This window comes from Polyodon spathula, chromosome 25 (genome assembly GCF_017654505.1).
Source record: "Polyodon spathula isolate WHYD16114869_AA chromosome 25, ASM1765450v1, whole genome shotgun sequence".
Taxonomy (NCBI): domain Eukaryota; kingdom Metazoa; phylum Chordata; class Actinopteri; order Acipenseriformes; family Polyodontidae; genus Polyodon; species Polyodon spathula.
In genome coordinates, this window is record NC_054558.1 from 3,346,391 (window position 1) to 3,372,497 (window position 26,107).

General features: G+C 45.1%; 1 protein-coding gene across 4 annotated transcripts in view; it reads right to left on the reverse strand.

Moving 5' to 3' along the window:
• Positions 1–26,107, reverse strand: part of LOC121299833 (signal peptide, CUB and EGF-like domain-containing protein 3) — a 55,691-nt gene that overhangs the window by 21,446 nt on the left and 8,138 nt on the right. For 2 of the 4 annotated variants that reach the window (XM_041227956.1, XM_041227954.1), the window contains exons 2-6: positions 21,730–21,852; positions 19,307–19,432; positions 13,787–13,921; positions 2,775–2,897; positions 1,724–1,840 (exon numbers count right to left, since the gene is read on the reverse strand). In XM_041227956.1, coding sequence (XP_041083890.1) covers positions 1,724–1,840; positions 2,775–2,897; positions 13,787–13,921; positions 19,307–19,432; positions 21,730–21,852 — 624 coding nt within the window. Of the gene's footprint in view, positions 1–1,723; positions 1,841–2,774; positions 2,901–13,786; positions 13,922–19,306; positions 19,433–21,729; positions 21,853–26,107 lie in introns of all 4 variants that reach the window. The other 2 variants (XM_041227955.1, XM_041227953.1) reach the window with 1 other exon arrangement.

Sequence of the window (26,107 nt, forward strand, 5' to 3'; positions counted from 1 at the left end):
GGGAGCTTGTTCAGCTCTACACAGAAATCCCGTCCTCACGCACTGTAATCCAGACCTTCTTCCGCCACTGTCTGCTTCACTGTTTCTCAAAGGGCTATGGGATCTGTTCAGGACCCCTGTGCACAGTGTCTGAACACGAGAACAGTACTTCGAACTCCATTCAGAAACTTACAAGAGACAGGTTCCCCGATGAATACCAAAAACCTTTTAAATTCCGTGTAACAGCCTTCAAAGCAAACACGGAATGCTTGTCTAATTATATTACCTTGAGGATTATCTGTTAAAACGATGCTCTGTTGAGATAAACCACACCTGGGTTTTATTAGAGCATTCTGCAGCGCTAGGGATCCCCCTAGATTGCCAGGGATAGGTGATTGATGCAACACAGTGCTGTAAAAGCCTCTTATACAATCCAACAGCAGCTTATCAGAGTCTACTAAGAGAACTCTTTCAAATCTGAAACGTGTGGGAACAGCACATGGACCCAACCGTCCTCCTCCTCTTCCTCCTCCTCCTCTCCGCCAACCGCAATGTCTAAGCCTGCGCTCCCGCCGCTCTGCCAGGCGCCGCTGCAAAGCTCAGAACACGCAAAACGTGTTTCTTTATTTCAAACGCACAACAACCAGGGCCTGCTTTCTTTAAGCACGCTAGCGTTCCCCAGTCCCGACTGCAGCCTTTAATGAGGGTTCAAAGAGGCAGTTCAGTTTAAATTGTGTTTGATTAACACTGCTGGTGTGGCAATGTGGGGTTTTTTACCATCATTTGTATATGCAGTTTAGTATTTTTTAAAACGATTCTACAGCTTTTTTGTGAACCCGAAACATTTCCGAAAATAGTGGCTACTATTTCACTCTGCTTTAATGCGTTTTACCTCTTAACAAAACTGGGGCTGAGATCTGGCTCAAGTGACACGAGTTTCGAGTGCTCAGTCTAGCCCCTAGTCAACGTCAGTTACATTACAAAACCACAAAACCTGGTTTAGGACATGCTTAAACATGAAGTTTCCTTCCAAACACAATGTGTGTCGTTTCAACTGTATATCCTGGAAGAGACACGCTTTGACCTCAGAAAGGCAGTCTTAGATATAGATTAGACAGAGAGAGAGACAGAGAGAGAGAGAGAGAGAGAGAGAGAGAGAAGAGAGGGAGAGAAAGGACTGCTAAACTCGACATACGTTAGATTGATACATACACACACACATACACACACACATACGCACACACACATACATACATACATACATACTTGTTGCTGGATGTGAAATGTGTGACTTTTATAACAAATTAAGAATCTTCTCTACACATCAAGGTCTCACCCACAATACAGTAAGACAAAGTGTTTGGTCAGCTTAAAAAAAAAAAATGTATTTGATAAAATATTCAATGATGAAACTGTGGGGAATGTGTTTCGTTTATAGCTGTAGAGTTTACAGGAAACGCCTATGTTTATATTTTTACAGGGAGGGAAACAAGACTCCTATTGCAGAGCAGTTTCACTCATTCCTGGTTTTACTTCAAGCTTGATTAGCATGTTAGTATATGGGTAACAAGCTCAGGTGTGTTTTTTTAATAAAACCAGGAACGGATCAAACTACTATGCAATGGGAGTCCTATTTCTATCCCTGCTAAACACATCTTAACATCACTGTGATTGACAGCACCCCAGACCAAACAGTTTGTCAAGACACTCCCAAACCCCACCCCCTCCTCTGGCAATCACTGACCTATACAAGTCTTGCCGTCAGAGTGCAGAGCGAATTTAATGTGGCAGCCACACTTGGGTCCTTGATCCGTGTCGTCGCACGTGTGCTGGCAGCCCCCGTTGCCATAGTTACACGTCACTGGAAGACCCAAGGGAGTACAAAGAACAGAACACGGCTGGTCAGTAACATGCATGGGATATATAACACATTACAATGTACTAGGCAAAAAGTACATCTCCTTGAACCCAACCCACAGAATGCTGAAGCTGTTTATTGGTTAGGATTACATTGACGTTTAGCAATACTAGAAGAGACTTCAAGATCCTCAAAAGACTAACTAAAGACATACAGTCCCAACGGCTATCAATTTTCTCTTCTTTTAGTATTACTATAAATACTGTCATTGTGTTTTTTTGTAAAAGGGCTGTGTTTTATTTTTTTCTCTCTGCACATAATGATCTGAAAATCGAGCCAGCGTAACATTTATGAAAGCAGAAAAAAATATCGCTGCCGCATTCAAAGTGTTTCATTTTCCCTGCGGTTATTGTACAACAAATTTCACAGAAATCGTGAAATCAGTTCTTGCCGTGAAAAAAAAAATAAAAAAATACAGCCTTATAGATGATCTACTATTGCTAGAGCTTTATCCCTTCCAGAGCCAAAGGTATCCACTCCTAATATAATCCTGAACAAACACATCAAGGGCTGGCTGAACTCTCCCATGCTTCAGTATTTATAGCTGAGAGCCACAGTTGGTGCCTCTGGATCAGTCCTTGTTAGTATGCAACAGTTCCAGCTAATATTCCTATAGGGGGGTGGGGGGCAGTATGTTCAGGGGGTGAGGAGTGAGGGAGGGAGAGGGGGTGTTAAACACACAGTGCTGAGCCTGGCTATTCAAACAATCTGCTGGCCGTGAATACACCTGTGGCAGTGGAGCGGGAACACTGCTTCAATTACAGAACCACCCCCCCCCCTCCCGCTCCGAGATCCCTTATCCAAACACCGACAACGCCCCCTCGTCCTACTTTGAATTAAAACAAAACTGAAAGATTTCCAGAAGTGGCTCACTTACGCTTGCAGTCCCTCTGGTTCTTGGTGAGGTGGAACCCAGGTCTGCACTCGCAGGCGATGCCTCCCCGGGGGGTCTCGCGGCAGATGTGCGTGCAGCCGTGGTTCTTGTTCATACAGTTCATTCCTTCTGAGAGACACACACACAGCCACACAGCTCCATTAGCACCGTGAAGAGCAGGCCTACCAACACGAGTCTCTTCTGAGAGACACGTACCACAGCATGCACTTACAGGTAGGGTTACCAGATCTACACAGTGAAAAACCCCCCCCCCCCCCCCTCAATTCATTGAAGCTGTAGCAACTCTGAAGCAGTTAATATAAGTATATAATAACAGAAAAAAACTAGCCATCGTCCGGGAATTAAACACAACATGATTTATTAAAGACATAATCAGAATTAGTAAAACAGGATGTCTGGTAACCCTCTCTACAGGACATATACATTCATCTTTTCTATTTCTTTTTATTTAGAGTGCCCAATTATTTCATCTCCTCACACGGCTCAGGAGAAGTGGAGATCAGCGAGCTACCGGCCTCTGGAGGACAGAGGCCAGCCCTGCAGGTGTCCGCTCTGAGCTCACTGGGCGCCTGGCCGGTAGAGTCCGCCGTACAGCGATGAGGAGAAACAGTCCCTGCTGGTTTTGCCTCCCTAACCAGCAGTAGCACCAGAGCCAATGCGACGCTCCCTCTGTAATCCCCAGTGCAAACCGGTGACTTCGCACAGCCAGGACGCGACCCAGCACCCCTGACTGTACGCCTCACCCTGCACACCACACGGCCGTGCTTTTACCAGGGGAGCCGCTGGGAGACCCCCACAGATCTTATAACGTCCTCAGTACCAGCACTGCATGAAGACCCTCTCTCTCCACTCTATGTTTTGCTGTTACTGTGCGTTCTGCCTTTTTACTCATCTGCAGTTGCTGTACAAATGCAAAAGTTGGTAACATTTAAATTTAGACAGTTCCTAAAACAACTTTTTAAATAAACCTGTCATTCAAGAATGCATTTGGTCCGATTCCCAGTTTTCCAACATCACATACTGTACTTCAGTATCATTAAACACAGAGTAGTTTATTAAAGTTCTGTTGCATGAGATGAAGAAAGCTTGACAGGCTGAGTAACACAACATGCATAGACAGACAGACAGATAAACAGATAGCTACGCGGAATGCTATAAACAAATAGACACGAATTAAGACACAATGCAGGTTTTAAAATGTAGAAATTCCAGAGTGTAGGTGCATGCTTGCACTGGTTTGCCCTTGTGTGTGTGTGTGTGTGTGTGTGTGTAGCACTGCACAACCTCATCCTCTGCTCTGCGCTGTGCAGCCCTCCAGGTCAGGGTGTCTGAAATTTTCAGCTGTGGTTTGCGTCTCCTGCACTGGGAGAGGTCTGAAAGCTGGGAGCAGGTTTTGCAGAACTGCGCTCCGCACACAGTGCCTTTTTCAGCTACAGGGTTAATTCTGGGCGAGCTGTTTCAATCACACTAAGCACAGACGAAAGCTATTTACAAGACTGACACTCTCTTCCTGTGCGGTTTTCAGCCGATGAGATGAGCAATCAGCAGGCTTGCCAATCTGCCCTGGGTCTCTCTGGTAAGCAAGACACTACTATCACCTGATTCTCCGTCCCTATTCATTAGCACTGGGGCCCAGGGCTGCACACTCCCCTTATCATAGAGATGTTTTGATGAGGCATCTTTGCCAGCATATTTCACATCCACATTAGACTGCTATTGCAATTCTCAGTCAGGTACTACTGTGATATATAGATGTGCAAAGATGCGTACTGGGCACAGCCTCCCCTGTTGCTGTAGTGGTGCTGCCTCAGCTGTGCTGTTTTACTGCCACACGTCTCAACTGCAATGCTTGGGTTACTTGTGTAAAACCACGAAGCTGGCTGAAGAGCCAAGCTCTCACTGAAGAGCCATCCTAAACCAGTTAAGCATGCCGTGTTATTTATGTAAAGATTCAAAGTCTCCTACTTCGACAGTCTTGGAAGCGTCTCATGAATGTAGTGTTATTGTTATTGCATGGAATTTTATGACTTCAGATCTGTTTTTTGTTTTGTTATATTTAGATTTTTGACCTCACAAATCATACAGAAAAAGACACCGCCCTAGGAAAGCAAAACTAGTTTTATAACAAGGAACACCTCGCTGGATGGCGTGTCTGGGATTGGTCCTGGTTCAGACTGCTGCACCTGCTCAGCGATGGCTGGCTCTCCAGACAGTGTTTGCAGTACCGAGAGAGAGAGCAGCCCCAGAGCTGCCTGGGTATCACTGGGTATTACTCAGTGCTCCTGGGTATTACCCAGTCTCTGCTGTGACAGGTCTCGCAGTTTAATCAGTGCCTGCCCTGTGGTCCAACTCCCCCACAAGAATTCCAGAATTCCAATTCCATCATCCATTCCATTCCCCCTTTCCTTCCACGCTGGATTCCATCTCTAAACAATATCCTCTTGTAATATTTAATCCCACCTCAATGTTAAATATAATATCAAAGACGGAAGCTGGATCTTTGTCAGTGTCACCGATTAATAAGGACCACATGTGTCTGATTCCCTTAACTGATTGAGTTTGTTCACACTGTCTAGCAGAGCGCGCTGTATTACACAGCCAAGCAAAAGAAACCTTTTTAAAAGGATATTCAAACAGCGTGCCCCTCCCGTGCAGTGGGTGGGTGGGGGAGTCCCTCGTTAGATAACTGGGAGGACATGGGATTTAACAGACAGAACCTCAACGGCTCCCAACATCTCACTGGACTTTGAAACACTTGCCTGAGTAATGCAGCTGAGCGGTTATCACAAGCTTGAGATACCCAGTAATATATTTAGTCGTTGTCATGGGTAAGCAGAGAGGGAGTCAAACGCGTAGCACTTTGAGATAAGTACTCTTTCAGATAAGCAAAATAAAAACAGTGCGCTCTTCCTCGCCCTTCACTAGAAGATGACTGATAAGACGCTGTGCAGTTGACCTAATCTCAGTTTATTTTCCCCCTGGGCGACAGAACCACCCACCCAAAGGGAGCACGAGAAGACACCCTTACATCACCGGAGACGGGGTAAACTGTAAATATGAACTCAGACTGCAATTAACAAGAGGAATCGCTGGAAGCGGACTGCCCTCCCAGCTACTTTCCGCTGTGTTTTTCTAGCGTCCCTCCGAGTTCACGGATATCTTTGTTCGCTTCTCCGGTTGCTAGGAGACAGCAGCCTAAACATAAAGCTACCTTTGTATTTAAACCAGCATTCCTTCCTCAGATAATAGGGCACTAAAACTTTAATAGAGAAATAAAAATGCCAGCAAACTGAAACTCAAAACCTCTACTGGGAGCAAAACCTGGCTTTTCCATCGTTCAAACGTTGAGGGACCTCTTTCAAAGCCTGGGCCTGGTGAACTGGGGCCCGCTGCCCTGCTACTGTTCAGAACGTCCCTGGATAACCTCCACTGAATAACACACTAAAACTTTACAATGCAGTGCTAACAACTTGCTGCACTGGGCATTGTAAAAAAAACAAAGCACCTGCCATACCACCATCAACAGGGCAGGAGAGCGAATTGCAGCGCCTTTAATATAACCATTAGTGTAGTCGATTCCTAGTCTTACGCTTTGAGTGAAGTTCCTCTCCTCTTTGTGCAGGTGTGCAGTGCTGACCTGACCCCATTGCTCAATGTGTATTACTGGTGATGAAACCTAGATTCTTCAGCGCTGCCTAAAATGTCACTATTGTGCAGTCTCAGATGAAATGGACCAGCGATTGAGAGCAGCAGCTGAAACCTCTCACAGATTCCACTGGCATGAGAAAATGAATCGTAGGCGTTTCACATTTTCTGTCCAGACCATATTGTGTACGGCTGCAAGGTTGGAATACTGCAGTATTACTGTCTTATAATTTTGTATACAAACATGTGTCGACAGCTCTAGCTTTGTAAAATGGTTTTCCCGTTCAATGCTCCAGGGATCTAGTTTTAGAAGGTATACTGATTCAAATCCAACGACAGAAGGACTGGATGAATCGCGCTCTTCCAAATTGCTGTGCTGAGCAGTAGTTTGATCTAAGGAAATTCTCCAAAGTCAGCTGCTGGTTCATCCGCCACCCTCATTTCAGGAAACAACCTCAGTGCTCCTCCACAAGCATTTTTTGTAAAGGAGTGGCTGAAGGATAAAGCTTCCTCCAGGCAGAGGCAGAAACCACTGCTGAGCTTTGGCGATCAGTTTCGGGAAAGCAGTCGGGTACCTCAGGCCTCACTGTGGGAGTCTTTGAAGCCTGACTGATGGCCAGCCTTAATGGTCAGTCCATTCGAGGTTGCGTCGACACACCAGAACATTAGCTCTAAATCACATGGAACGGGAAAAGCACCTTGTTTTACGCATGGGCTGCTGGGCAATGGAGCAGCGACTCTCCACTTGTAAAAACAACTCGCTGGCCAGCAGAAACCATCCAATCAAGCAGAGCTTACCAGGGTCTGTAAAAAAACTCCCTGGCACACAGATCACTCCCTGAGCTCTCTTCTGTAGAAAAGTTATGAGAAGGTTTTTTGTGGAGCACTGTTTGAGTCAGGGGAACGAAATGAAAGTCAAAGAGGAATCAGAAGAGAAAAAACTGAACTGTACTTCAACGTCTGACCTTGTGAGGCTATTTCCCTCTCTGACATGTTGTTGCATTAGGTTGCAGGGGTGGACACGAGACTCCGATTGCATAGCAGCTGTCACTCATTCCAGGTTTTCATACCAGCTTGATTACCCCCAGTGGGTGTGTAACAAGTTCCAGTGTGTCTTATTAAACTCATAGTAATACCAGGAATGGATCGAACTGCTATGCAATGGGAGGCTTATTTCCATCTCTGGGTGGCACTGGAATGAGGACCCAGATTGTTCAGCAGTTCCAGCGACTGTGTGTCCGTGAGAGTCAGTGAGAGGGTGTGCCTACAGTATGCGTCAGTGTCATTGTATGGTGTCTGTCTGTCTGTGAGTATGTTTATGCATCAGTACTTGTGTGTGTCAACTGAACCTCACCTGAGCCCTCTGCACGTCTGAATCCTGCATTGTCTTCTGCCGAGTAGGAGAGATGTGCTGGTCTGCACACGAGTTGCACAACAAAAAGGTTTTGCTTTTTTTTGGCGACACTAACCAACGGCTGAACATGTTAAAAATAGCTTTTCGAGATCACAAAAGTCTCTTCTTCGGATGAGGAGTGGCAAGGGAAGGCAAAGAAACTGACCCGTAAGAAGCAGCAGCCAAGAGCAATGTCTGGGAGGCAGCACAGGCTGCCTGGATGTTAAATCCCTGCTCCCTCACGCACCTCATCCTAGGCACACTGCTTTCATTTTGTGGCCGTCAGCCCAGCCCAAACAGCACAGCATACGACTAAACAGTCCAATACGCTTTCCTGCTTTTTTCAGACAGGAGAGAGGGTACCTGCAAGGAGCTTTTTAATTAAAAAAAAAAAGTTTGAAGACTTTAAAACGTTGGTATGAATATATTGCTACGTTTCTTCTCTGTCCTGCTGTATTCACTCACTACAGGTTTTTTCCACTCAGAAATAACATCGTGTTTACAACCAGAGGGGTCAAGGAGACGACAACTAGGGTTGGAAATAAGACCCAGTTGTACAGCGGTCTGGCCGCTTCAGGTTTTACTGTGAGCTTGTCTGATTTAAAGCAATAGTGCTACTCCGAGCTCAAGCTTGTGAAATCGGTCAGTAAGTGAACTGAAAAGTAAATAATTAGCAAAAATACAGATGTTTGTCAGTGCAAGTGTGTGGGGTGTGTCAGTCAGAAAATATGTATGCGTCAGTGTGTGTGTGTGCGTGTGTGTGCTTATGTGTCTGAGGGTGCACGGGTCAATAAGAATGTGTGTGTGTGTGTGTGTCTCAGAGAGCAGATGTGTGTGTGTCCCTCAATGAGCGTGTGTATCAGTGTGTGCATGTGTTTGTCAATGAGAGTGTGTGTCAGTGTGTGTGTGCGCCCATGTAATTTTCCTTTCTGAATACACAAACACGGACTGGTCTCTCTGGGAATGCAAAGGCTGGAAAAATCCCTTTGAGAACGCCGAGGAGAGAAACTCGAGGGAAACGTCTGGTGGCCAAAAGCCCAAACACAGGAAGTGGTTTTGTGTGACAATGTAAACATTTCCTGGAACATTCCATGGAAGCGCTCAACACGACCGGTTATGGCGAGCTTCAATGGGAGAGCAGGAATAAGCTAATGGAGGGGAACTGGGTCTGGTGCTGGTCTCCAGTAGGATTTCAGAACCAGTCTGCAGCCGTGCCGAGCTGGCAGTTGTGCTGGTTTTCAGCTGGCTTTCATACAGGGTTTTTTTTTTCTGCTTTTTTTAAACTTTTTTATTAAGTAACATTTGATATTCTTGAAACGGTTCAAGACTGTTGGCTTCTAGAACAATAATGAGTCTTGAGAAGTTCAATAAACAGAACATTTTATTTAGTCTGAAAACAAAAGTCTTCAATTAACTCGTGAGCCGACGCGACGCGGATACAAATTGACAAACGCTCCTTCAAAACGCAAAACCTTTAATAACTTCCAGCGCAGCCTGCAGTCCGGTGGCTGCAAACACCAACGCGCACTGTTCTGCAGCCAGGTTTGATTTTAGGGTACCTCAGGAGCTCCTCGCTCAAGGGTTAACAGTAAGAGGAGACATCTGTGCGCTGGGTATAATTAAGTCTTGTTTGGATCTAGTCATCTGCGCAGCACATTCAAAAGCATTTCGTTCAAGGTAATTTCGTTATTATTTAATTACATACCAGAAGGGGCTTTGTCAGTCAAAGGGAATTTAATTATATCCATGCTGCCGCAGCAGGGGTAGACTCTGCCAGTCCTCGTGTGGAGGAGCGTCAGCTTTTAAAGACCAAACCAAACAGCTAACAAGAGAGGGAGGATTACCCCAAACACAGCAAGAGGTGCTGCTGGTGGCACAATGGGTAGCACATTCACTTCTTCTGCCTCCTTATTGCTTGGGATGGGCATTCTTCAGGCCCTGGGTTCAGACCTTTATAAAAGTTTACCAGCGCAAATTTGCACGGTCATTTTTGCAAACGTATCTTTCTTTCCAAAAAAAAATTACATTATTAAGTAAAATTTTATTTTATTTCAGCTGCTTAAAAGCAAATCTGTGCCCATTTCTGACTAATTTGCAAAGTTTTAAAAAGAATATGACCAGCTGAAACTCAGCCTTGCTTGTGTTTTGCTTTACTGACGTGGTTTAATCATCCTATTTCATGCAGCAATACTGGCAGCTGCCTTGCTGTTTTATTTTCATCACATGCCGCGTGATCTCAGGGGGTCTCATCCTGGTGATCTGATTGAAAGGAATTGAATTGCTGTCTCTGTGCATCTATACTAGCATCACTCAGTCCCGACGGTCTGCCTGTCACTCGGCACCACACACAGAAAGAAGCTTTTTAACGTTCTGTTTGTCCATGGCCGTAGCGGGGTATATTTACCTTGCTAACATACTTGCTACTCTTGTTCTGGATCGTTTTATCATTTAATGATTACAGACTTTTTCAGATGTTGTGCTGGGCTCCTGCCCCAATGTGAATTACTGGTTTAAAAATAATTTTAGTTAAACGATAAAAAAAAAAAAAAAAAAAAAGTTCTACACTGGTATTTTCAGTTGCACCACCCTGGATTAATCAAAAAGGATCCCAAAATACACAAACAAAAAACTGAACATTGCAAGGGGCTCTGCAAGATTTATAGAGTGTCTGCTGGCTGGGTCCAATCCCAGCCCTCGGAGAGGATCCACAGAGGCAGGGTTGAAAACAATATAGATGATCTGATTAGCATGGACAATTTGTTCACTCATGATCACTTATTGTACTGAAAAATGGTTTATGATCAGGTCTAAAAGCTAGTAAAGGATCCGCGCCCCAGATAACGTTTTGTTCTTCAAGTGTACAAGGCAGTGGTTCCCCCTATTGTACAGATCTTAAATAAAACAGTTTGCAAACTCTGCATTACTTCTTCTGAACGTTACAGAAGACAGAGTCACTCCCATCTGCTGATAAACAAACGATCGCTCCTCGATGGGACGTTACATTTAAAACATTTTAATAACCCCCTTTTGCGGATTACGACCTGTGCTATTTTACTGCAATTCACTTTGATTATCCCCTTCGGAATCTGCCGGGAGACTCCGGGTTCGGGAGAGGCGGCCTCTTATCAGTGGAATAACTTGGCAGAGGCTCATCAAAACCTTTCCCAGCTCCGCCGTCTTTAAACAGGAGCCATTCCAACACCATGACTGTCCCTGTAATTATTTTTAATGTGGTGCGTGCCGACTTAAAGACAGGATCAGTGCAAAAAGAAATCCAATTACGAGAGGTGTGGAAGACAGCGCTGCTGTCTCTAGGATAGCAGTGCTGTGCTTTAAGAGCCAAAAACGCTTATGACAAAATCGGACGCCTGCTGACTGGATCACATCCTGCTTTACAGCAATAGGTGTCTGTTATGTTAATCCATTACATGAAAGCAGTTGGCTTCGTTTTCAGAGACCTGACTGCATGCCACTGCCAGTCTGGCACAAGCGTCTCTTTACCATGTTAACTGGCTCAGGAAGGCGAGTTTATAACCTGGTTTATGAGCTTCTGCAGTTTTGAAACAATGCTTTCACACATATACTCCTTGAGCCAGTTCACCTTGCCATATGTATATATATGAAACAATTATATATATATATATATATAGATATATATATATAGTTAGATATTAGATATAGATATAGATAGATAGATAGATAGATAGATAGATAGATAGATAGATAGATAGATAGAGCGAGAGAGATAGAGAGAGATATCTCAGCCTGCTCATGTTAGTTCTAGGAAGGCTTTGATGCAACCACACATGAAACTGCAGTTCTACAGTTAAGGATATGCGGGTTTACGCTAACAGTGTCGATTCTCAGATATATCTGGGACTGACAAACCAAGTTGAAAATGTCCTCAAATCCCCCTTGAGAAAGATCCAGCTAACACACACAGCCTGCGTCAGTCAGTCAAGCCTCTTATCTAATCGGCATGGCTGTGTATTCAGATTCGGGTTCGGGGTCACCCTCCCGCCCCGAGCGGCATTCTTGCTGACTGACCGACGGCAAGTTCTCAAGAGGTTGCACTTACTTCCCTGGGAGTGGGGGGTGGGGGGGTGGGCCAAATGATATCTGAAACAAATTCCGCCAAGCAAAGATGAGAGGTATTCCATCAGGGAGCGATTAATCAGAACCAGACCCGACTCCTCTGTCATTAGCTCAGGCAGCTGGCAGATCTGGACACTAATTGGCATTTTTCTCCCCTAACAAGGGCTTCCTGCGAGGAGCTTGGCAACGGCCAGCAGCACGGCCACGGCAGCGGAGAGAACACCTTATTCACAACTGATAACTGCAAAGTAAATAAAAGGAGGCTAGTAGACTCTGAATATGCTTTAAGGCAACTGTACTGTGGGCTCACCCTGTGCAGGACTTGGAGAGAGAATAAATGTGTTGCATGTGCTTCGGGCTAATAAATTTTTTTTTTTTTTTTTAAATCAGTGCGTGTGTCATCGAGAGACCTACTAACACATTTTGAATGAAACACATTTTTATTAAAAAATATGTAAAGTTCACCTTTAAAGGTTTCTGAACTATTATCCTGTTTTACCAGCTCTTTAGTTCATAATCACAAGTGGCTGCATCTTTACAGAGGACTTGTAACAACGTCTCCCAACACCCCCTGCCTTTGAATCCCACAGGAATGCTCCATAAACAGGAGCTGCTTCAGCCCTCGGCTACATGTTTAATACTTCATTAACTTTTCACATCCGACTGCGATGTTCATGCTACTGTTGTTGTAAAATGCAGCAATAAAAAACATAATTCAGAGAAACTACCCAGGTTGACCTAATAATAATACGAACAATAATAATAATATTTTTATACAGCACCTATCATAGTGGATCAACATCACAAGCGCTTTACAGAGGCAGGCTGTGAACTGTGCATGATACGCAGAGTCACTTACAATAGGACACTGATTTCACATCTCATCCGCAGGACGGAGCACAAGGAGGTGAAGTGACTCGCTCAGGGTCTCACACAGTGAGTCAGTGGCTCAGGTGGGATTTGAACCGGTGACCTTCTGGTTAAAAGCCCTGGACTTTAACCACTGGACCAGACTGCCCTCTCGGGAGCAGGACTTGCACAGTGCTGGCGTTTCACGCGGTCTTGTTTCAGAACTGCTCGGTATGGTTGAATTCATGGGCATTCGGGTTCGGGCTCACCCTTGCTCCTGTGCACTAGCCTCAGGGTTCTTGTATGATGCTGGTAAGTCTGAACTTAGCCCTACAAGCTCTTGCTGTAACGAGACCCAGAGCAGAGCTGGAATAACAGTCTACAGTCCAGAGTGAAATGAAGGGCTGTGCAATCACTGGGACAGACTGACAGACAAGGAGAACAAACGAAGAGTGAAGAAGCGTTGAAGCAGCTAGCAGGAGCGGCTTGACAGTGCCACAGCACGCACAGTCACATATACAGAGAAGCAGACAGGTGTTTCATGTTTGGGTAATACACCGGAAGTAATACTAAGCCTCAGGTCTAACACATTACATTTGCAGCTGAGGAAATAAAAAATTCAATAAACAGAATCATCTTTATCCTGGATTTCAGTAAAAAGGATCAGTATTTTGATCCACATCTTTCTCTGTTTGTTGAATGGGTTTTATTTTAACTACATCTAAGGCTTATTCTAATAAAGGCATTGATCTTAATGAAGTTGATAGTAAGTGCTATAGATCGTTGCATGGTTTGTACATGTTTCCACCTAAAAAGGTCACTTTTATAGGCATCCTAACACGTCCACTTTAAAGAAACACAGCTGCAGACCTCTTATCTCTACATTCCTTAAAGTTTTTGATTTTTGAAGGACTGGAATCGGACCCATGCTATGTGAAAGATTAATATACAGTTTTAAGTTAGTCCTCCCATCCCCTACGCCCCAGAGGGGGCGCTGTTTGGCAGGGCTGACCTTCAGGTCGCTGGATGCAGGTGTGCTGGTTGTCGCTCAGGAAGAAGCCGTCCCGGCAGCGACACTCGTAGCTCCCCATCATGTTGAGACAGATCTGCTGGCAGCCTCCGTTCCCCTCCAAACACTCGTCCACGTCTGTGAGCACAGAGACAGCAATCAACAGGGGGCACACTGAACCCTGGCACTCACCCCAATACAAGGGGGTAAACCCAGGATTTCATAGTTTCATGCAGGGAGGTTCCAGTCTTAATAGGTCATGGAAACTGGTGCAGAGGGACCAGCATGCTGCAGTGAAATATCTGCCTCAAACAGGCTAAATGAGTTGTGTAAAATAGTATTGAACAATATTAAAATAAGGAGAAGGAATGCTCAAGAAATATCGCCACTAATTGGATATTGCATTCAGCAAGACATCATGGAGGGTCTTGTATTTTCAGATGACATCCTCTCCTATCATTGCCTCTCCCCTCCTCTCCTCTCCTCTCCCCTCCCTTCCTCTCCTCTCCTCTCCTCTCCCCTCCTCTCCTCGCCTCTCCCCTCCTCTCCTCTCCCCTCAGTCAACAACACAACCTCTTATTTGATTTTCATTCTTTAGTTGCAAGCTACAAGAAGCCGTGAGGAAGGAGGAATGTTTCTCCCCTGGGGCTCCCGCTCACTGCCCTGACCAAGCTCATAACGTCCTGTTTGCACTAACAACCCCTTCGCATGGAGCGCGGCAGCCAAGCTGCAAATTCAAAGCGTTATTGAGCCTTTAGCAATGCCAAAAACTCTCTTAACGGCAAGCAAGAAGAAAATGATAATCCATTGCTCTAGGGTGATTCCTTTATTTGCCTTCTCCTGATTGATGGAGTATTTCAGCACGGTAACACTATAGTCTTTCTTAAAAAAAAAAAAAAAAGGTAATTTCCAACAAAGGTCTTGTGCCCATCAAAGTACTTCAACAACCTGGGTGTTTCATTGCAGGACTCGGGAGCACAGCAGAGCAATAACTAGCAGCAGGACCCATTCACACGCACACGCACACACACACACACACACACACACACACACACACACACACACACACACACACACACACACACACACACACACACACACACACACCACACACACACACACACACACACACACACACACAACACACACACACACACACACACACACACACACACACCAGCAAGGACAGGCTGTACCCATTAGCCAAACTGGATTCAGAGGCTTCGTGACGGTGGTGGACGTGCTCCCAGCAGTGATAACAACCTCTCCAGTAGCCCTGTCTCTTTGATGTGGCTTCCTCTCATATTTTAATGCTTTTTCTTGCACAATGACTGAACTATTAATTGACATCACATCCACCCCCCACAGTCCCGAACGGCTGCATTTCAGGTTTCAGCATTTCAGCCAGGTTACTTCTAGAAACTGTGTGAGAAGATGAACAGTGCTTGGGACTTCAATATTTTGTTTGATCCCTTGCTGGAGTAGTTTCTGCACCTGTCAAATAATGTGGTTAAAACTATATATGACAGTTCCGAAGTTTTCTTGTTAATCTGTGAACGAGATTTATTTTTCTTTACAATAAGGAGACACCCCTTCACACAAAGTATGAACTTTTATTAAAGAATATTTCTGGGAAAATGATTTTCTTTGGAGTATTCCAGGTCACCCCTATTATTATGCTATACAGCTCCTGCTCTGGGCTCTTCGCATTAAGATGCTGCTCTGTGCGCAGTGGTTTTAATCAGCTTTCATGTGAAACTCGGTTTCTGTCTGTTTGTCCAGCTGAGGAAGACCACGGGATTGGGTTTCCTTTGTGGGAATTCTCAGCCTGACGGAATAAAAAAATGAAAGCAGGGGAATAAATGTAGCTGATAGAAGCAACACTCCAGGACTGCCAAGGAAAACTGAGAGTGGAGCGCAATCTGAACTCAAGCATTTCAGGAAACTCGCTGACCGAGCGGAAAAGGGACCCCTGCCCCAACCCAACCCCCCATCAAACACCCACACTGTTACACACACACAGACCACCACACATTCTCAGCTCCAGATAGGAATATGCTAATCCATAACTAACACGCGCAAGCCAAGCAAAAAAACAGGTCAGTGAAAAAACCTTCTTGTTGCAAACTGTTCAGTTTTACCTTTTAATGTGATCCTTTTTAAAACAAGCGTACAGCTCAAACCAAACCTGATGTGCACGAGACGCCTGCTAGCAGGGCGAGTCACGGATTAAATACAAACCACAGTGTTACTTTGCAGTAGCATTGCTCTGCTCTGCTCTGCGGCGCGACACAGTCAAACTTCCAGGGAGCGTGGCATTAGTGTGGGCAGACTGGGAACTCACCAGGTCTCAAAGGCTAAGTTGGGAACAGTCTGCAAAACTTTATGCTCTCCAATGAACCCACAAAGAAAACTAGGATCAGACACTTTCCCATTTTAAGTAACTAAGTCTGTACGCCCTTCCTCGTTCTCAGATGTGTCTACAGGTAGCCACAGATATCTGCGGACCACGCTTCAACTTCTGGGGGGCATTCCCAAAATAAAACATAGTACCACTCTTGTTTCATTTGTTTGCCATCACATCACTAGTATTTTCCACTAAATAATCCACTAACTGTTTCAGATCTATAAAGCGAACTGTAAAAAAAACTCAAAAAAAAAAACTGGTAAATGTAGAAATAATCAGGGTTGGGGTCTTCCTGTTTTTGCATTCCAATTCCTTTTTAAATTCCAATTCCAATTCCTTTTTAAATTCCAATTCCAATTCCTTTTTAAATTCCAATTCCAATTCCTTTTTAAATTCCAATTCCAATTCCAACACATCACTGATCAAAATTGCAATTGGCAGGATTCTGGTTATAATAAGCTCCTCACAGTATCAACAAATTCCAATTGAAGTCTCTGTTAGTCAATTAAACTGGCTTCAAATGAAAGCAGCTGAACAACCGCAACAATTCCTGTGTCTGTGAAATTTCAATCCCTTCGAAGGAATGGGCATTGCCATTGGGAATTGATTTTAAAAAGCCATTGGAAATGGAATTGGAATTGAAACCCAGGAATTGACCCCGACCCTGAAAAGGATCAAATAAACTTCAATGACAAACATTTCGACTAAAAGTATTTCTCACTGTCTTTTACATTGCAAAGGGGTTTTATTTTTGTCACATAATCAGGGGGTGATGTGGACACCCCCCCCCCGCCACCACCACAGTGGTAACAAGCCCCATTCACACCTCTGCATGTGTAACACGTTCTTAATGGGACCATTGAGAGACCCTTCATACTTAGTTTTGAACCAGTGCAGAGTGCACAGCACAGGCAAGCTGAGCTCCCACTGCATTGCGCTGAATTGCTTGGGAGTTTGTTTTGTGCATTGCTGTCCTCTGATCGCTGAGCTGACCCCCACCCCTCCCTCCCTCCCTCCCACACTCATTTCATTCGTGACCTTGCTCACTCCCTCGTTCACACGAACACACAGGCTGTTTCTGAGTCAACAGCCCTGTCTATAATTGACTTCAATTAGGAAGTGCAGTCAGAGACTCACCTGCAGGTTCCACCTCTGATCTGCCCTGGCCCCCGAGCTAGCCTGTGTGTAACCCTACCCAGCTCTGCCAAACCCACAATTAAATGCAAGCCTGGGACTGAGTGAAGCGATCCCAGCCGAGGAGGGAGGCTCTGGCTGCTCTTTACCCACTTCATCCATGGAACAGATACATCCATCCATATAATACAATGCATGAAAGGGTTAACCTGCTCCGTGCCAGGGACAGGACATCCTGGTCATACAGTGGGTGCTGTCCGTATTGAAATCCCGATTTTCAGTGCACGGGTTTCTTTTATCCAGATCCAGCACGTTCTTTTTGTTCTCGGCTGGCTGTTGCAGGGGGGGCAGGCGCATCAGATGTATTAAGACCTCATCCCGAGAGCTCTGTTGAGGCTAGAGGGGTGCGTTAAACCTCCGAGCTGTACAAAGTCACCAGATTGTGATGCACGGAAATATACAAAGTCTTAACAAAAACGAGTGGTTCTTTAATGCCGGTTCAAGCCTCGCCTTTTAACATCTCTTTGAAGATTTTTTTTTTGTGCTTTGTTGGAGTGAAAAGAAAGAAAGAAACAAAGAAAACCTGTGCTCGTGTTCACCTTCCAGGCAGACCGTTTATACCGCGTAGCCCAGTGATGGAGCCGCGTGCTCGTGGCTCCCATCTGCCCGCTCCACTAGCACTTTCATTCTGGTTACGAAGGCAGAACAAAAACAGTGCAGTATCGTCACAGTGGCTCCCTGGTATCGCGTTATGAAGGGGCAGCGCTGGCATTCCTCGTACGTTTTTAATGAACCAGATATTTACTGCAATAGTTGAAAGCTGTTCCCTCTTGGGTTGAAGAAGTGAGTGAGCAAAAAAAAAAAAAACCCACAAAGTTTGTTGTCCACTCACTCCAGGTCAATTTTTAATCCTTGGAGCAAGAGTTTTCCCCGATAAGCCTCAACTCTAGTCAATATATTTTATATATATATATATATATATATATATATATATATATATATATATATATATATATATATATATATATACATATACACACACACACACACACACACACACACACACACACACTATTGGAACATGCTTATTGACAGTACTGTGGTTCCACTCTGGTAAAATACAATTACTGGCATGAATTTAATAATGAAAAGTTTACTTTTGCTGTCATTAAACATCAAAGCCTATTCAGTAGATGTGAGGCTTGGATCCTCTCTGTCTGACTTCAGTAGCATAGCGTGAAGCACACCGCTCTTTCAAAACCAATTACGCTAGAACCTTGGAATGCAAATTTAAAAAAAAAGAATAACAATACAAATAAAGCAGGGTTTAACGGTTTGCTGAGAGTAGTTTATCATTGCTATTATTAGTATTATTATTATTATTATTATTGTAGTTGTTATTATTGTTGTTGTTGCTGGAGACCCACAGGGAATCAGGTATTGTTAAGCGCTATTAATTAAATTCTGTAAAAAAAAAAATTGAGTGAAAGATTTATGAAATACTGGAGGCGGTTGGGCTTGAAGTCTGACACATCCTTCAGAGCTGCACAAACACAGGGCTCCTGAGCACAGCCCTAGCCAGGGAAATTCCCACGCAGGGTCCTTTTGAGCAGCGCAAGGGATACAAGTCAGCACAGCACCTGAGCGGGGTGTCGACACCACACTCTCAAACAACAATCTGCAGAGAAGAACAACTGAGAGATTCCAGAGTCCTTGAGAACACAGGGGCCGGCAGCGCTCAGACAAAACACCTCAGAGTCTGCACAGCGTTCCTGCGGACTGGGGGACTGGGGGGTGAGCAGGGTGGCCCTGAGGTTCAGGGACTGGGAGGCAGTGTGGAGCAGTGGTTAGAGCTGAAGGAACAGTTCAGCTGATGTCTGATAAAACACAGGATGTGCCAAGGCTAGTCATTTTCCAGAATGTTGCAAACCAGAAGGGCCGTGCAGCGAAAGTGTGTGTAACAGGCGATCACTTCCGCTTACCCAAACAGTTGTGCCCGTCGTGGGCCAGCCTGAAGCCATCGTAACACGTGCATCGGTAATTCCCAGGGATGTTGATGCACTCGTGAACACAGCCACCGTTGTACTCGTTGTCACACTCATCAATGTCTGTGAAAAAGAATAACAAAGTCAAAAATCGCAGGGATAGAGAGGGACCGAAAAAAACAATTAAAGGAACAAAAAAAGGAAGCGAACAGGGCAGTAAAAAGAAGAGCGGAATAGAGAGAAAGTGAGAAAGAAAGAGTGTGAGGAAGACAGTAAGGCAATAGGGGGCAGAGTGAGAGAGAGAGAGAGAGAGAGAGAGGATAGAGAGCGAGAGAGACAAATGGAAAAGAGAGAAGACAAATGGAAAAGAGAGAAAAAGGAATTAAAGAGGGGGAGAGAAAAAGAAAGAAAGAGTGATGGGGAGAGAGGGAGAGCTGGCTGGAGGACAAGGCCGCAGCTGAAACAATAATCCTGCGAGGGCTGGGTGAAGGCAGCGCGGCTGATGAAGTGCAGGAGGTGTAGGCACTGCCCACTCATTTAGTGGACAATTTAGAGCAAATTAACTGGCCGGCCTGCCTTTGTTGTGTTGAGGAGGGAGGGGGGCTGCGTAATTTAACCTGACAAGCTGCCTGCCGTCTTATTCGTTTAGAGGGGGAGAGCAGAATCCCTGCGACTGCACTGCTTGAAACCAACACCAGCCCTGCACCCAGTCCAGGCTTTGAGCACTCTGTGCAGTACACTGTTTAAATGAGCCAGGAGTTTGATGTCAAATGTCTGGTCATTTCGATAATATACCAAAAACCAGGCAACCCAGGGCTGGGTGCAGGCAAGCCAAACAATGTTACAAGAAAAGTGAGCATGATTTTCTACAGGTTCATCTACGGATAGTAAATCTGAATAATGTTTGTGAAGCTAGCTTGGTCCTGTCCCCAGAATGTCTGTAGATTTTAATAAGGCGCTTGATCAGCTGCATGTTGCATTGACGCTTACATAGCCTCCCAGCGGGATGCCAGATCTGCTATGGCTAATAAACTGCGGTTTTGTTTTTTGGACCGAGACACACAAGCTGAAACAAGAGCCTTGTCTCTTTAAGGGATTATCTGGGCAGAGCCAGCCTAATGCCCCACAGCACTCGCTGACTGCAGGGGGCTAATGACCTATATTAGCATTACAAAATGCTGCTCAATTTCTCGTTTCCAGATTCCGTTTGTGTTTGCACTTGAGACAGAAAGCTGTAGGGGCTGAGCTGGCACTCTGTGAGGAAGAAGCTTGTCCTGGACTGTGCTGAATAGCAGGACAGGGAGAACAAAGGACAGGGGTGGGCAAGATGGAATCTGAATAGCTAAACAGACCATAGTGCTTCTGCAAGACACACTCTTTGGAGGAGGCTCAGGGTTATCATTTTTGTTATGCTTGACACAGTAAAAGCAGGAGCCCCAGCAAGCATGGAAGCCTTTGTCCCTACAGCTGCTTTGGGGGAATGTAAACCAACTGGACTGTCAACAAGCTTTCTGACAAAGTACAGCACAGGAGTTTAATATGCTATAGTAAACAGGCCCTGCTAGGTTTTCTGGGATAAAAATGTGCGTTGTTAATTTCTTTCTTGAACTGTGTGATTGAGAGTGGCCTATACATGTTTTGCCCACCCTCCCCCTTCTCCCTTCCCCAAGGGGAATCTTCAAATACTAGACTAAATGTCTCAAATTAGGTCTTTCCCAGTGAATAAATTTCAGCAAAATGAAATAAAGTAAAGTTCACAGCCTCCAGGCAAACAGCCATGAAAAACAGTTGTAGTGACATTGTGAAATATCGCTTTATGATATATATATATATAAAAATAATAAATCCAGCAGGCTTTGAACTTCAGATAAATCTGTTAAGAAAACAACAATGTGTCTGATTGAGTGGCGCACGTCCCAGCCCTCTCCGTGCTTTGGCAGTAACTTTGTGTGTGCAGCGTTGTATTTAGTGCCTTCATTTCATTTGGTAACGTGTAATAAATTTAACACAGGGCTTTGACCAACAGAGACCCCGTCAGCAAAAGGGAGCCCTCTCCTGTGAACTGCAGCTTTCCCAGGCGCGGCTTTATTTTATCAAATGACATTCAAGGTCTTCTTGCTTTGTGTTCGCTATCGGAAAAGTCGTTAGCTCAGTTGGCATAGCCTGGTAATGCTGCATTGCATCTTGAACACTGGCAGTTAGATTCAGTGGTCCAGATGGTGTATTTTTGATTAGAAAACTATTTAGACTAAGCTGGGTTCTTTTCATTTACATTAAACAGAATCTAACACCCTTAGATAAAACCAGTCTGAAGTTCTTCCTATTCAGTGATTGTTATAAATGAACAGGCTCTTGCTCTAACGAGGTACCACAAATACCAAGCGGATGAATTTGAGATTTTGCACTGTGGCTTCTCTCACCTTCGCAGTGCTTGCCGTCTCCCGTGTATCCAGACTTGCAGATGCACTTGTATGACCTCGGGGTGTTCTGGCAGATTGCGTCAATGTTACAATTATCCAAAGCTTCCGCGCACTCATCAACATCTAGAGAGAGGGAGAAGGACAGGAAAGCAAGTGAGACAGGAGCAGGCCTGCAGGGGCCCCGCTGCACGCTTCAGCCCCATGTCGTATGAATCACCCTTAGAAGAGTTTGCCATTGTGCATTTGCACGCTCATTGTGCACTATGCATTAGCTGTGCTTTGCTCTGTATCTCAGTGAGCTCAGGATAAGCTCATAAGCTTATTTGGAGCTGAATTAGTTACACTAGGCTTTACTATGAGCTTAATTAGTTACGCCTAAGCTGGTGGCCTCTAGGATATTTCTGATTAAGCTCACGTGTGACAAATCAAGCTCAGCCTTCGGTGCTAGAGTGACACATTATAAAAACAGGCAATTATTACAAGACAGCCACTGGGGAGGTGAATCACCTAGACTGCAAGTTTCCAGTCAAAAGGAGCTGTAATAATGCTGTCAGCTGCACATTTTGAAGTGGATTTTTTTTTTAACCCTGTAAGTACTGATTCCAGATCTATCTCTCATCCTACAGGCATCCAGTTCATTTTCACTTTGTGCAAGGAAAGGTATTGGGACCAACTGTTCATTAGTCAACTGCAAAATGTGTCTGCTTGCAAACACCTACTGTACATCTGTCTAGATTTTCCACTTGATCACCTTGATAATGCCCCATTCATAACTGAATACATAGAGTCGTGTGCAAATCTATTAGAACACTTTAAGACTTGTCACTTATATACCTACCTGCATGAAAACCTCAGGGTGTGAGAATTTTAATTTTCGGTCAGTAATCAGCAATATAGAAACAGACCGCAATGTGCTTTAATTAAACAGCTTCTAAAAAGTCTCATGCATTTTACCCTTTGTGGCTCTGTGTTCCTTTTCTCTTCTTTAAATGAACTGCATGTATGGCCTATTAAAGTCATTCATTAAATTAGATAATCACTAATTTGCCTATTTTGAAGACTTTCCAAGATTGTCTGTTCCAGTGGTTTGATCTGATATGCACAAAAAATCTAAACTACAGAAGCAGTGGGGTGTTCTAATGAATCTGCACCCTGCTGTATACCGGTAAGTCTTGTGAAATGAGAGTTCCTTGTGTGGTGTGTAGAAAACTGACATCAAAACAGTTTCTGCACATCAAACAGTTCAGTGAAGACAGCGGCAACTCCAATCCACCTGCTGCCCCCTGCCCCCAGCCAACTCCTTTTGGTTGCGTTACCTAGAACCTCATTCTAAATGTGACCTTCACTGACAAGTATGCGATGAGAACAGTGAACACGTTAGGTTGTTGCCACCAATACAATGTCTGTGTAGAACTGTCTGTTTTTAAAGACAGTCAGCCTGTGGTCAGACCAGTGAAATTTCACGCCTGCTATCAAGCTCAGGAAATGTATCATTTTTAAGCTTGAGTTTCTTCTTCTGCATTGAGAGGTGTCGTGTTAACCTGCTCCTCAGTGGAATGCTCTTCACAGCAGGTTTTCCACGGTGCATTTGCACAGTAAGGGCGCCTTGCTCTGCTTTCTGCTTTAACCAGACTGTCCCTCTTACATCACTTTGGGTTCATGTTTGTGTAACCCTCTCTGGAGATAAAGGCTGTCTCCTTTCAAGAGGGTCCAGGTAGGCATCCAAACTCTTACAAACCAACTTGACCTTTAGTCTAAAAGCATTAAAAAGCAGTTCAGAAACCATCTAGAAACACACAAGCGCAATGCTGTGTGTACTGCACATGAATGCAGTATTGCAAATTTACTACCCTGCAGGAAGTATTAAGACTAGTGCACCCACCGACTACGCCACTCAGAATTTTCCAACTCGCATTAACAGACTAGAGTTTTACTCAACTCACCACTGTGTCTTTTACAACACACACACTCGGACCATGTCAGACTTCATGCATGCTTTTCAAGGATAAGCCACATCCTATTGGAACCAATACAAGCAAGATGTTGAAACATGCATTCAATAAACTTGGGGCCAGTCTGTTTAAACTACCTCTCTTCCTTGACTGCGCAATGTCTTTCTTGTTCCAACTTTTAATAACTCCATCGTCTATACTATTCAAACTTGCAGGTCAGGTTTGTTCTCCTGCTTATATGTGTACAGTAAAGACAAACATGTCGGAGAACTCTGGAATCCAATTCTTAGAGAGCGTGACTCTTGGGGGGAGGGGGGGATGGGTGTCCAGTCAGCAGTGTCGCACAAGAGGATTTTTCATCCTTCACTTCAGCTTGCAGTTTGTGCTCAACAAATTATTAACCCTCTCAGTCAAGCTGCTTTCTGTCAGAAGCTTCTGCACAAAGTCTTTTTGCAAACAGAAGTTCAAATAGCACGGCAGCATGGTACAACATATAGTCATTTGAAAAGAGGCGTAAATGCACAAAAATGGTTTAAATGACTATTTTATTTCAGGACGTTTCAGACAAAAGCCCTTCTTCAGCTCAATACTAATGGTTACATGTTTGTGGGAGAGTGAGTGAGATGCAGGTGACAAAGACGGACCTTGAAAGAAAACCTAAAGCATTGAGACCCTGAGTAATGTAGCCTTTTACACGACGGCTTGTCCTGACATGCACTGGCATTAGCTGCTCGTTGGTTTAAGAAAATGGCTGTGAAATATCCACAGCACTTCTTTAGATCTCCGGTGAAATAAGATCGTAAAAAACAATGGCTGCTGCAGCCCTTCCTTTCCTTTCTTTTAGGATTACGCTCTCTGGGTCTGTTTCTTTGTTAGACTGAGCCCTGGAGCGGGAGGGAGGCAGGCTCTTCCGCCCCGTCACTCCGCAGCACACAGCTGTAAAGATGCAACGCTGTTTTCTGTTTTCATATTCCAAGTTCAATGTTTTTTTTAGCAGTAACTGCAGTTCCGGGTTTGACTTTTTCGGCAGACAAGGTCTGTTCAAACCAGTCAGGACACTTCAGGTTGCCTGTCTGGTGCCACTGACGGTTGGACTTGCCGAGCCCTACGAACTAAAGGCTGAGTAACTATCTGACAACCAGCTCAACACGTCCAGCGTTTTCCTCCATTACCTGGTAAATGAGTTCACACACAAACATACTCAACATCAAACACAGCTGTTGTACTCTGTAGCAGTGTGGAAGGCACCGTGTTTGAGTAGCTCAGTGGTTAGAGTGCTGGGCTGCAGTGTGGAAGGCAGTGTGTTTGAGTAGCTCAGTGGTTAGAGTGCTGGGCTGCAGTGTGGAAGGCAGTGTGTTTGAGGAGCTCAGTGGTTACAGTGCTGGGCTGCAGTGTGGAAGGCAGTGTGTTTGAGGAGCTCAGTGGTTACAGTGCTGGGCTGCAGTGTGGAAGGCAGTGTGTTTGAGTAGCTCAGTGGTTAGAGTGCTGGGCTGCAGTGTGGAAGGCAGTGTGTTTGAGTAGCTCAGTGGTTAGAGTGCTGGGCTGCAGTGTGGAAGGCAGTGTGTTTGAGTAGCTCAGTGGTTAGAGTGCTGGGCTGCAGTGTGGAAGGCAGTGTGTTTGAGTAGCTCAGTGGTTAGAGTGCTGGGCTGCAGTGTGGAAGGCAGTGGGTTTGAGTAGCTCAGTGGTTAGAGTGCTGGGCTGCAGTGTGGAAGGCAGTGTGTTTGAGTAGCTCAGTGGTTAGAGTGCTGGGCTGCAGTGTGGAAGGCAGTGTGTTTGAGTAGCTCAGTGGTTAGAGTGCTGGGCTGCAGTGTGGAAGGCAGTGTGTTTGAGTAGCTCAGTGGTGTGGAAGGCAGTGTGTTTGAGTAGCTCAGTGGTTAGAGAAAGCTGGGCTGCAGTGTGGAAGGCAGTGTGTTTGAGTAGCTCAGTGGTTAGAGTGCTGGGCTGCAGTGTGGAAGTAACCCGTGGGGGTTTCACCCCCTCCCCCCCCATGTCAACGAAAACTGCAGTGTGTTTGAGTAGCTCAGTGGTTAGAGTGCTGGGCTGCAGTGTGGAAGGCAGTGGGTTTGAGTAGCTCAGTGGTTAGTGCTGGGCTGCAGTGTGGAAGGCAGTGGGTTTGAGTAGCTCAGTGGTTAGAGTGCTGGGCTGCAGTGTGGAAGGCAGTGGGTTTGAGTAGCTCAGTGGTTAGAGTGCTGGGCTGCAGTGTGGAAGGCAGTGTGTTTGAGTAGCTCAGTGGTTAGAGTGCTGGGCTGCAGTGTGGAAGGCAGTGGGTTTGAGTAGCTCAGTGGTTAGAGTGCTGGGCTGCAGTGTGGAAGGCAGTGTGTTTGAGTAGCTCAGTGGTTAGAGTGCTGGGCTGCAGTGTGGAAGGCAGTGTGTTTGAGTAGCTCAGTGGTTAGAGTGCTGGGCTGCAGTGTGGAAGGCAGTGTGTT